Source organism: Bombina bombina, chromosome 9, assembly GCF_027579735.1.
Source record: "Bombina bombina isolate aBomBom1 chromosome 9, aBomBom1.pri, whole genome shotgun sequence".
In the NCBI taxonomy this organism is placed as follows: Eukaryota; Metazoa; Chordata; class Amphibia; order Anura; family Bombinatoridae; genus Bombina; species Bombina bombina.
The window spans coordinates 180,134,132-180,147,147 of NC_069507.1; the positions used below are offsets into that span (position 1 = coordinate 180,134,132).

Genomic DNA, 13,016 nt, shown 5'->3' on the forward strand with positions numbered 1-13,016 from the left:
CTCTTGCCATCTTTACTTGAAAAAGCAGGAATCAAAGCTTAGGAGCCACCCTATTTTTGTTTTAGCACCTGGGCTGCACTTGATGATTGGTGGCTACATATATCCACCAATCAGCAAGCACTACCCAATGTGCTGAACCAAAAATAGGCCGGCTCCGAAGCTTAGATTGCTGCTTTTCAAATAAAGATACCAAGAGACTGAAGAAAAATTGATAAGAGTAAATAAGAAAGTTGCTTAAAATGTCAAGCTCTATCTGAATCATTAAAGAAAAAAAAAATGGGTTTAGTGTCCCTTTAAGTAAAATTGATAGTAGTACGATATAAAAAAAACAAATTGAAGAATTTATGTAAATAATATTTTTTTACATTGTTGGATCTGGTTTATGTAATTCACAGAACATCACACAAACTGATGCTAGTTTGAAGCTCAAAAGCTATAACAGCTGTTAACATATAGCGGTAGATTTATCAAAGGCTTTCGCTAACCTTTAAGCCCCTACGGCTGCAGAATCTCACAAGAGAACCTGCTCGCCGTATTTAACAAGCAGCAGTCATGAGACCACTGCTTTCCTAATCTTTCGCCACCTCTGAGGTGGCGAAATTCAATCTCTACGGTCTAGTCTGACCGGGGAGATTGACAGCTCCTGCCCGCGCACAGCCAATCACGCGTGGGACTGAACGTGAGCACAAAATAGCACTCGTGTGCAATGGTAAATTCCTTCGGGGAAATTCACCCGCCAGAGGCGAGCTGCGGCGGACAGGGGAGCGTATATGCGCCCCTGTCCGTCTCAACTTGATAAATCTAGCCCATAGTGTTAGAACTGGCATTGCTGTCTGTACATTATCACAAACGTTTGCCAATGATACCTTTTGACTTCTTTTCTTCTGCATCATCATCTGGAATAATAAGACGGCCATCTGATGAGGTTTTGAAGTCGTGCTTTAGTTTTGCGTTCTTTAGGCCGGGTTTTGTGGCTGTGAAACAAAAACAACATCTCAGTATATTTCTATACCAGTTTCATAAATCAACTCTGGTTAGTAGAAGAATGTGAAAAATTACATAAATAGCGACAGCTAATCGTTGAGGCCCAACTGATAAATTTGTGTTTTAAAGGAATCACTGACCTGCTGTATTCTAGCTATTTAATGCTTTGGACTTACTCACCATGTCCTGTAAAGGGAAATTTTTTATTATGCCATTAAAAAAGTGTCAAGTAAAATATTAAAAGAACACTAAAGCCAAAATGAATCTTAAAGAGACAGTTTACCCTAAAGTTTTCTCCCATTTAATTTGTTCCCAATGATCCATTGCTGGAGTACATAAAATGGTTTAGAAATAGCACCTTTTACTTTATTTCAGCATTTGAAATAGCCGATCTTGCTTGTGGTATCCCTACCTATACTCAAAGTATTTATATTTAAGTATAGGCAAAAGAAAAGCTGCGTAAACAGAGCTAGCTGAACAAATTACACTCCCAGTGGGTGGTAAAAAAAGATTAAGATGTTCTCTTCAACTACTGGGTTTTGGTATACAGAATATAAAGAAGCATGTTCACGTACACAAAGTGATTAATTAAATCTGATTTGCCTGCAAGCTCAACCCAATTTAATAGGTTGTGGTTTCAAAGAAACCCCCCCCCCCAGCTATTTCATAAGCAAAGATAAACTAAATAAGCAATGTCTCACATGTTATACGCTGCAGCTGGTGTAACAAGTCATTTAAACACATTAAGGACACGGTCCCTTTAAACAAAAGCACAAAAACATGTGACTGGTGTCTGAGTAAGCTCATTTACTGCCTTTATTTATAATATGTGTGCTATACTACTCTATGTAGAGTAAAACATTAATATGTAATGAGTCAGATACAGCATGCCATTTTTAAACACTTTCCAGGATCAAAATGTGCAAAATCTTTTTATAAGCATATTTTCTGAGGCACCAGCTTATGCTGAGCATGTGCAGGAGTCCAAAGTGTGTGTGTGTGTATATATATATTATATAAATACACACATAAATGAGTGTGTGATTCGCTGAGGTCTGTCACATGATACAGGGGATGGGAAAACGAAAGGAAATTTCAATATGTTGAAATATGTCAGAAAAAAAAAAATCTACTGCTCATTTAAAATCCAGAATAAATGCTCTTTAATTGTCTTTTATATTATACACCATATTCTATTGTTCTAATCTTTTAATGAAGAAAGTTTCATCAAAGTCAAAGTGATCAACAAGGAAAGTAACAGGAAACGCATTTGTGTACAACTAACACTTCGGTCTCAACTGACCTCATATGGAAAACTAGTTTAATATATGGACAGGGACATAGACATGAACAAAATATTCATCATCTGTTTAAAGAAATACAGACAATACCTCATTGTTTAGATAAAAGAAGAAAATGTCCCTCTAAAATTGACACATTAGTTAAGTTACCAGAAAAGCCAAAAAACAATAAAATGACAGAATTCCGCTGGGGTAATCTTAGTGCCTGCAAGTGTCATAAAAAGGGACAGTTTACCTAAAATATTTCTCCCCTTTATTTTGTTCTCCATGATCCATTTTAACTGAGTGTATGAAATTGTTTACAGGTAACTTATCTACCTTTATTTCAGCATATGAAATATAGCCGATTTAGCCTGAGGTATCCCTATCTATACTGAAAACTGTTATACTTAAGCATAGGCTATTGAAAAGCTTGGTAGACACAGCTAGCAGAAGAAATTACACTCGCAGTAGGGTGTAGAGATAATAACATTTTAATTTTCCAAAGTATTGGCTTTGGTTTACAGATAGGTTCTAAGACAAGAAAGCATGTTTGTGTAAAAGTGATAAAACAAATATTTGATTTTACCTGCAAGCTCAATCTATTTTAATAGGTTGTGGGTTCAAAGCACAAGACTAGCTATTTCATATACACAAATAAAGCCATTTATCATACATGTTATACTGTGCAGCTGATATAACAAATCATTCTAAATACATTAAAGGAAAAACAAATTTTACTGTATACTGTCCCTTTAAACAAATTACAGGGTCTTACCTAGGACTCTCTGAGCTGCATTTGAATCCAGGAAGTTCAGGGGCTCATCTTCCTCTCCTTCCTTAAGCCATGCGTGACTTTTCTGCTTGGCTTGCTTCTTCTGCTGTTTAGTTTTCTTTACATCTTCTTCACTATCTTCATCATCGGTATCAGCTAGGATGTCGTCGATACTAAAAACAAATTTAAAAGAAAACAAAAAAGGTCTGGACATTTGTATCATGGACTAAAATAGAGAATACAGATTTAGAAGTCCTTAATTACATTTTAAACTAAAAAGTTATTAAAGGGACAGTCTACTACATAATTGTTATTGTTTAAAAAGAAAGATAATCCCTTTATTACATATTCCCCAGTTTTGCATTTTAGCCAATTAGTGCTGTGTTGTGCCAACTCTTAAATAACTGCACGGGTGTGAGCACAATGTTATCTATATGGCTCACATTAACTAGCACTCTCCTGTTATGGAAAGCTAATAAAAAAGCATGTGATAAGAGGCTGTCTGAAATTTAGAGGTTTAAAGGTTATAAAGTATATTAATATAACCATGTTAGTTGTGCAAAGCTGGGGAATGGGTAGTAAGGGCATTGTCTATCTTTTTAAACAATAACAATTTTGGTGCTTACTGTCCCTTTAATGAAATAAAAATATATATCTGTAATAAAAAATAAGAAGAAAGAAAATCAAACAAGGAAGTGTCAGCAAGTAAAATAGAGATGTTACCTATCACCCTTAGGCTTTGTAATATCCTCGTCATCTTCAACTTCACCCTCATCTGCTGCTTGTTTCAGAGCCTTCTGTTTTTTGGTTCTGGACTCTGCCTTACGGATATTGATCAGGACCTTATGGTACTCCTCAGGTAGCATGTTTTTCACCACATCAAACCTAGGGATAGAGTAGAAAACAAGATTTTATACTCACTACCCAATCCCCTTCTTTACACGAGGGCCAGCGAATAAAGCAGGAGGTGATTCAAAACTAATATGTTAAAGGGATACTTTTCTCTTTCATGATTCAGATAGATCATGCAATTTTAAGCAACTTTTTAATTTACTCCAATTTTTTCTTAGTTTTTTTTATATCTTTATTTTAAAAGCAGGAATGCAAGCTAAGGAGCCAGCTCATTATTGGTACAGCACCTGGGTTATGTTTGCTTAATGGTGGCTTCATTCAGCCGCCAATCAACAAGTTATATCCAGTGTTCTGAACCCAAAATGGGCTTTCAATCCAGCTTTTTCAAATAAAGATACCAACAGAACAAAGAAAAATGAATAGGCGTAAATTAGAAAGCATCCCTTTAAGAATAGAGAAGAGAGACTTTAAAACAAATTTACACTGGAATCTCTCTTCATCTCACCTATTTCCAGCTTCCTCTAGTGTTTACATTTAAGGGAGGATCAGAGGTGAAGGGAAATGAAAGACAGACCAGAAATGCAAAGATATTGAGGTTCTTTATGTGCTGTCACTCAGAATGTGTTTTCTCTCAAGTTTATAGTGATGGCCCATGAAGCAGTTGGTGATTCACAACAGGTTTGTACAAAAGTATGAATCACCTGCTATGGATAGAAACTAACGTGTGCCTGCTAGATCAAATGATAAATGTTCTTCCAAAATCTGAAGGTCTGAGAAAAATAATAACAAAAACAAGGTGAGAAACCATGTAAAACAAGCACCCAAATAGGAACAAAATAAATGTGAGTGGATAACAAATAAAAAGGAGTACAATAACATTTTCTCCAGAAAATGCCTTAAAAAGTTAGGTCCTCCAGGAAGTAAAATTACCTTAAGATGGAACCAAAGAAGAGGCATAAAGAGTGAATTACTGTCAGGTAGACAGTTCAATGTTGGAAAACAAACCTCACCCCATATATGATGTGATGGGGATAATAAATTATAATTTATTTATTATTTTTTTGAAAAAGATGAGAAGTGAAGCTATATCAAAAACATAAAGCTGACCCTGTGAATCCATATAGTCTCAAAACACTCAAGGATACAGAGATCTCCAGTTAGAGAAGACATTGAAGCTGTCTACCCCATGTGTGCCAGTGTCTCGAGACATCACTCTAAAAATGCCCGGGAAGTAACAAAAACCTCTGATATCTAATGGAGGCAACTGCAGTTGTTTTACCTCACTGCAATAGTACAATGTGGCCAGCTATTGGGTCTTGCCAATATAATAGCTCAACCAAAGTGCATGCCATCTGCATTAACAAAAATCCAACTAATGAACTTAGCTTGGAGGTCTAGTGCAAACTATATATTATGGCACCACTATACAAAGGATGCAAGGTTTTCTAGAGGAGCAAGTAGCTAATGGAAGCCAAGTTAAGATCCATCCCATTACTTCAAATGGGATAGAAAGAGCTGTCTTAGCAATGAGCTTAATGGTCCTCTGAATAACGTGAGCAAAAGTAGGCCAGAAAAAAAACAGCATGTGAACCAGAGGGAGAAATGTTTGCAAAAGGTGAAGAATTCCTGAATCTGGAAAAGTCAAATGGTAGTGGAAATAAACATATATGGCAATAGATAAGGAGGCAGAAAAAAGTTACACAGATGCCCTCATTGGTGTGGTGGCTAGTTTGCAAATCCAGGCAAAACATCAGGGGAAAAAAAAAAAGAGGAATGTGCTGGACATGAAAAGTTGCAAAAGGCAAAAAGGGAGTGGGAGTGAGAGACACACTTACAGAGACAGTATCGTAAGGGCTGCACTGTCTTATGCCCATGGACAAAAGGACCCATGCCCATCCACCACCGGGGATATATGAGGTAGTTATAGTATTTGTACTTAAAAAGCATTATTCAGTAGTCTTAGATAAAGTATTCAACATGTGTTGATTGATAAGGCTGAAAATCTAGTTACATGTGTATTATATTCATTGTGACAATGCTGACTGTATTTTCTGACTGCAAATTATCTGTATTTACAGTGCCTAGAAGAGAGTCTGTAGAGACATCATGGGTTTTGTAACGTGGTATGGGCAAGGAACCAGTATGAAAACCTGCAAAGCCAGAATCTTTTGAGCATCCATATGAGATATATAGGGGGCACTTATTGGTATCTTGGGGACTGTAAACCTGGGTGCCAGGGCCTAATTTTAAGGCTCAAGTGGCTCCCTGGTGCCCTGGGTTTTGTGAGCCCTGTATTAAACACTAAAAACATTTCATACATCTCCCTCTAATTGTGGGTGCCACCATTTTGAAACTTAGGTTACACTGCAGGTATACAAAGGAGAGTTGCTGAAAATGTGCAAACATGTCCGCTCTGTAATGCAATGAAAGCTAGATTTGAACAAACAGAAGCACCTATTACTAAAGGGGGGCAGGGGATAACCTCAATACTCTGCTTTTAAAATGTATTCAGTATATAATGTCCCTTTTATTAAGTTCTACTATATCATCAAACTTACAAGAATAAAGTTAATAAATAACCACGCACGCATTAGGTTTCATCTTTTAGAATAACAGTATTTCCCAGTTACCAGCAAGATAAGTAGTTTCTCTTACCCAAACTTTCTTATTAACTTTGTGAAGATAGTTCTGAGCTTCATCCGGAAGTGTCGCCTCATATCACCGTTTATATTTCCTATTGATTCCACCTAAAAGAAGGGGAAAAAATAAAAAATAATAATAATAAAGAACTGTAAAATAAAAAAGCCCAAGATCCATTTGGAAATGTGATTGCAAACATTTTAGCTTTACTTTCATACAGGATGTGAATTTTGATGCCTTTGAATTCATGGCTATAAAAATACACATTCTACATGACAGCAATGATATACATTAAGATTTAACAGGTAGAGACTGACTCCAGATTGCGTAGTTTAGAAAACAAATATTTGTGGGGAAAAACAGGGTAAACATTTGTCAATAAAGATTGCAGGAACAAAAACAGACTCTTCATTGAGCTTTTTTGACAGCGAGACTGTACTATTAGGCGCATCACCAATGCATATTTTGCTTACTCTGTACTAATCATGAGAATTAAAGGGGGAAAAGAAAATGTCTGTTGTAGGCCTTATTGGTTTCTATGGTATCTGCATTACTTAAATATATTCTTATTGTGACTAAAAGTATGATCCTGTGCCTTTAAAATGGTTTCTTTAATACCTTACAGGGCACATCAGTTGTTAAGGTGTTAAACATAACCAGTGCCACCATTAAATGAAATAATCTAGAACGGAGCATTATTTCAAAGGTGTATGATGTCTGACATGTTTAACAACTATTAATTAAGATTATGTCTAGTTTGCACTTTTTCATACTCTAATAGTCTTCTGCTGGTTTATCTCTATGATTAAGTGCCTGTGAGGCATAAAACGCATCAGGATGCAACGGCTGTCTCTGATTTTATGAAACTGAAATAAAAGCTAAGTTTTATTTTTGAAAGGTGCATTTTGTGCTGTTTTTTTTTTCAAATTGCCTGTGTTGTGTTTACGGCTTACTCGTCCGGTTTCTGGAGTGCACCCCTCACAGCTGTGTAAGGACGCTGTTATTACCCTTGAGTTTCCAGCTACACTCCGAGGATCAGTAAGGCTCTGCAGCAGCAATTTCCTTGTTCTGCTAACTTATTACCTTATCATGAAGAAAATCTTTTATACTACCTAAAGCCAATGTTATGGTGCAGGAAATATGTGTGCGTATAACACATGTGCAAATTTTAAAGTTATGTCTATTTCCACTTCACCTGTATCATGTGACAGGCATCAGCCAATCACAAATGCATATACATATATTCTGTAAATTCTTGCACATGCTCAGTAGAAGCTGGTGACTCAAGAAGTGTAAATCTAAAAAGACTGTGCACATTTTCTTAATGGAAGTAAATTGGAAAGTTGTTTAAAATTGCATGATCTATCTGAATCATTAAAGTTTAATTTTGACTAAAGTGTCCCTTTAAGACGGAAGCTATTTAATGATACTTAACTATTACTTTATCACCAACAGTGATGACATTGACACACCACATGTCTTTATCAACATGTGTTCTATTATTCTATTTTAATAGAAACAAGCATCCAACGAAAAACACAAGCACAAGAATCTAAAAATATTATATAATGGGAGGCTAGGACAGTGTTCTTCAACCCCAGACTTAAAAGGGATATGAAACCCAAAAATGTTCTTTTGTGAATCAAACAATTTTAAAAAACTTTCCAGTTTACTTATATTATCTAATTTGCTTCATTCTCTTGTTAACCTTTGTTGAAGAAGCAGCAATGCATTACTGTGAGCTAGTTAACATATTGGGTGAGACAATAAGATGATGCATATATTTGCAGCCACCAATAAGCAGCTCTTGAGCCTAAGTATCCTATTCAACAAATGATAAAAGGAACAAAGAAAATTAGATACTAGAAGTAAATTGGAAGGTTGTTTAAAATCACATGCTCTATCTCAATCATGAAAGAAAAACATTTCGGTTTAATGTCCCTTTAAGGGCACACTAACAAAACAAATTTTCATGATATCTGAATTAGAGCACAAGAGAAAATCAGCTGATGGGTGAGTGCAGGTTAGTTAACCATGGTTACTGATTAGCTAATTTCCACCTTTGCTCTAGTTCAGATATCATGTAAATCTGGGTTGTTAGAGTACCTGCTTATTGGTGGCTGCAAATATATGCATCATCTTATTGTCTCACCCAATATGTTAACTAGCTGAAGTTGAAAAACACTTGTCTGGGGGGGGGGGGGGGGGGGGGGTAGTCATAGCCCAAGCTTCTCTGTAGTGGCAGTAAAATAGATATAAAAACGGTTACACGTATATTTGGCCTAGATACTTAAAGGGACAGTCTAGTCCAAAATAAACTTTCATGATTCAGATAGGGAATGTAATCTTAAACAACTTTCCAATTTACTTTTATCACCAATTTTGCTTTGTTCTCTTGGTATTCTTAGAGGAAAGCTAAACCTAGGAGGTTCATAAGCTAATTTCTTAGACATTGAAGGCCGCCTCTTATCTGAAGGCATTTACAGTTTATTACTACTAGAGGGTGTTAGTTCATGTGTGCCATATAGATACGACTATGCTAGTGCAGAGAGTTACCAAGGAGTCAGCACTAACTGGCTAAAATGCAAGTCTATCAAAAGAACTGAAATAAGGGGGCAGTTTGCAGAGGATTAGATACAAGGTAATCAAAGAGGTAAAAAAGTGTATTAAAGGGACATTAAACACTTGACTGCAAAAAATCATTTAAACTAACTTCTACTGAATAATAATAAAAAACCGAGTACAGCTCTTTATGCTGTAGCTTCAGCTTACACAAAACATTTCAAGAAAATTTTTTCTAATAGTATACATATCCAGGGCTTGATGCAGCTATGTATGCCGCCATATTTTACCAGCACAGGAGTCACATGACACGCTTTTCATACTGTATCTCCCTATAATGTATGCATAAAAAAAGCACAGCAGCAGCACTCAATATTATGCAGACAGAGCTTGTGCTGCAGTTTAGTTACTGAAATAAAACATTTTATTATTATGCTTTTCTATGTAAAAAAAAGCTTACTTTTCAAACATTACCACTCTGACATTCCTAAGTGTGCACTTTGAATGCACGGCACTCAGCAGGGTTATAAATATAAATCTGACAAGCTCCGGTCTGGAGAGGGAGGGGCCGAGGGGGGAGAGAGAGCAGAGAGACTCCAGTCCATGGGAGAAAAGACTGAATAACTCATGCTGTAAATACTTTTTCCTGGAGATTTGTTCAATACAATTTTTAGTTTTATTTTCATACATCTACATTACAAATATACATATATTACTGTATATTTGTAATGTAGATGTATGAAAATAAAATATTGTATTGAACAAATCTCCAGGAAAAAGTATTTGCCTCATGAGTTATTCAGTCTTTTCTCCCACGGACTGGAGTCTCTCTGCCCTCTCTCCCCCCTCGGCCCCTCCCTCTCCAGACCGGAGACCGGAGCTTGTCAGATTTACATTTATAACCCTGCCGAGTGCCGTGCATTCACAGTGCACACTTAGGAATGTCAGAGTGGTAATGTTTGAAAAGTAAGCTTTTTTTTTACATAGAAAAGCATAATAATAAAATGTTTTATTTCAGTAACTAAACTGCAGCACAAGCTCTGTCTGCATAATATTGAGTGCTGCTGCTGCTGTGTTTCCTATATGCATGCATACATTATAAGGAGATATGAAGTGCGTGCCATGTGACTCTGCATTGAGTCACATGACTGTTGTGCCCCAGTGTAACGTGCGTTCTAATATGGCACCTTACATGGGACAATCAAGCACCTTATTAGCATTCATCTACAAATCAATTATTTTCAACACTTTGGTAGTGGTTACTTGATTTGAATTCATAAGAAAACATTCTTTTTAATTATTTTTATCAGGTGTTAAGTGTCCCTTTAATATAACAGTGTTGGTTATGCAAAACTAGGGAATGGGTAAAAAAAATTGATCATCTTAAAACAATAAAAAATGTTGTGTAGACTGTCCCTTTAAAAAGAGTATCGCAAATAGGAGATAACAGAACACTAAGATACAAAAAAGGTTTCCTATGCTCACTAAACCGAATTGTTCCTTCTATAGAAAACAAAGTATTCATTTCAACCAGGTTTAGCAAAGACAGCTCTATCTTACAAAGGCAAATTTCTCAATGTTTTTACAGTTACAAGTTATGTTTCTTACCATTAATTGCAGATGTTTGGAAAGGACCTTCATGTCCATAATGAAGAGGATAACTTTAATGAAGCCCAGCCCTGCTTTCACAATTTCTCGTGTTCTGGCGGTCAATAGAAGGCAGACATTTTCCAGCAGCGGCTCAATCACTTCCACGCCCATTTGATCTGGTAAAATAAAAATCAATATTAAGCGGCCATGGAATTAAAGGGACACAAGCAATATTTTCTATTGAATGTTAAGGGACATTTAAAAAAATCTCTTTCATGATGCAGATAGAACATATAATTTAAAAAAAACTTTCCTATTTATTTTCATTATCAAACTTGTTTAATTTTCTTGGTAAAGGTTTTTAAGGAGCAGCAATGCATCATTGAGAGCTAGCTGAATACATTAGGTGAGCCAATAAAAAGAAGCCACCAATAAACAGCTAGCTCCCAGTAGTGCATTGCTGCTTCTAAGCCTACCTAGGTATGCTTTTCAGCAAAGGACACCATGAGAACCAGACAAAATACGTAAACTGGGAAATTGTTTAGAAACTGGAAACTCTATTTGAATCATGAAAGAAAAATTGTGTGTTTCATTCCACATTACTCAATATTGTCTTATCTGACAAACGCAGAACTGCTCTGAGCCCCTAAATATGCAGCCAGTAAAGACCCCCAATAAAGGATTAATCCACAGAAATGCTCTTCCGGATGTTAGTGGAAACTAGCTTTGGCGCTGTAAAAAAATCAGTATTTGTTTTTTTTCCAAAAAGTATCTTCTCTTAATAAAAATGCCAGGTTTTACATTCGGTTACACTTTTTATTATACCGTTTATATTGCTGCTCGCCTGCTACATTTTTCCATGAGAATGTACAAGTAATCATTCGCTTCTCAAGACTAGGGGAAATAAAAATCACATTCAACAAATGGCTTTTCACAATAAAGAGTAATGTTTTTGCTAATAACCTGGCTGCATCCACCCCATAAAGGGGATTGCGGTGTTTAACCCCTCAATGACTACGTATGCTGGGGTTAAAACAGTACTTGGAAGCAAAAAGCGTGAAATATTGTATAACTAGTTTGCATATATTACCCAGAGTTCCCTGATGCATTGCTAACAGTGTATACAGAGCACTCTGGGGAAAAGCAAGTGGGGATACTAGTCTAGATTTGCTAATTTCCTATAAAATAATTATATGTCCCTTGCTAGTAAAGAAACGTGAAAACAAATCTATGGTTGAAGATGTTAATTTTGAACTTTAATATTCTGGATGAAAATACAAAAACAAAGTCATGCAAGTTATAAAATTATCGGATTTTATAGATTTCTGCCTTCATTTCCAAAGCATTACCTCATATGATCTAATTGTATTAGTAAGTAAATAAACCCTTTGAATTATTAAAGGGATGCTGAACCCAATTTTTTTCTTTCATAAGCAACTTTCTCATTTTCTCCTATTATCAATTGTTCTTCGTTCTCTTGCTATCTTTATTTGAAAAAGAAGACATCCAAGCTAAGAAGCCAGACAATTTTTGGTTCAGGCCCTGGACAGCACTTTATTGGTGGGTGAATTTATCCACCAATCAGCAAAGACAACCCAGGTTGTTCACAAAAAAATGGACCGGCATCTAAACTTACATTCTTGCTTTTCAAACAAAGATACCAAGAGAATGAAGAAAATTTGATAATAGGAGTAAATACGAAAGTTGCTTAAAATTGCATGCTCTATCTGAATCACGAAAGAAAAAATCTGGGTTCAGTGTCCCTTTAAGAGGCAGTTATTTAGATTAGCATTTATTTCAAAGAAAACAGAATTTATGCTTACCTGATAAATTACTTTCTCCAACGGTGTGTCCGGTCCACGGCGTCATCCATTACTTGTGGGATATTCTCCTCCCCTACAGGGAAAGGCAAGGAGAGCACACAGCAGAGCTGTCCATATAGCTCCCCCTCTAGCTCCGCCCCCCAGTCATTCGACCGACGGTTAGGAGAAAAAGGAGAAACTATAGGGTGCCGTGGTGACTGTAGTGTATAAAGACAAAAAAAATTTCAACCTGATTAGGAAAACCAGGGCGGGCCGTGGACCGGACACACCGTTGGAGAAAGTAATTTATCAGGTAAGCATAAATTCTGTTTTCTCCAACATTGGTGTGTCCGGTCCACGGCGTCATCCATTACTTGTGGGAACCAATACCAAAGCTTTAGGACACGGATGAAGGGAGGGAGCAAATCAGGTTACCTAAATGGAAGGCACCACGGCTTGCAAAACCTTTCTCCCAAAAATAGCCTCCGAAGAAGCATAAGTATCAAATTTGTAGAATTTGGCAAAAGTGTG

The 13,016-nt window shown here is 36.4% G+C and overlaps 1 protein-coding gene across 1 annotated transcript in view; it reads right to left on the reverse strand.

Annotated features, from left to right (window-relative positions):
• LOC128640146 (RRP12-like protein) overlaps nucleotides 1-13,016 on the reverse strand; it is a 213,700-nt gene that overhangs the window by 50,380 nt on the left and 150,304 nt on the right. The window contains exons 25-29 of the mRNA XM_053692506.1: nucleotides 10,702-10,859; nucleotides 6,547-6,638; nucleotides 3,763-3,924; nucleotides 3,043-3,212; nucleotides 867-974 (exon numbers count right to left, since the gene is read on the reverse strand). Coding sequence (XP_053548481.1) covers nucleotides 867-974; nucleotides 3,043-3,212; nucleotides 3,763-3,924; nucleotides 6,547-6,638; nucleotides 10,702-10,859 — 690 coding nt within the window. The remainder of the gene's footprint in view (nucleotides 1-866; nucleotides 975-3,042; nucleotides 3,213-3,762; nucleotides 3,925-6,546; nucleotides 6,639-10,701; nucleotides 10,860-13,016) is intronic.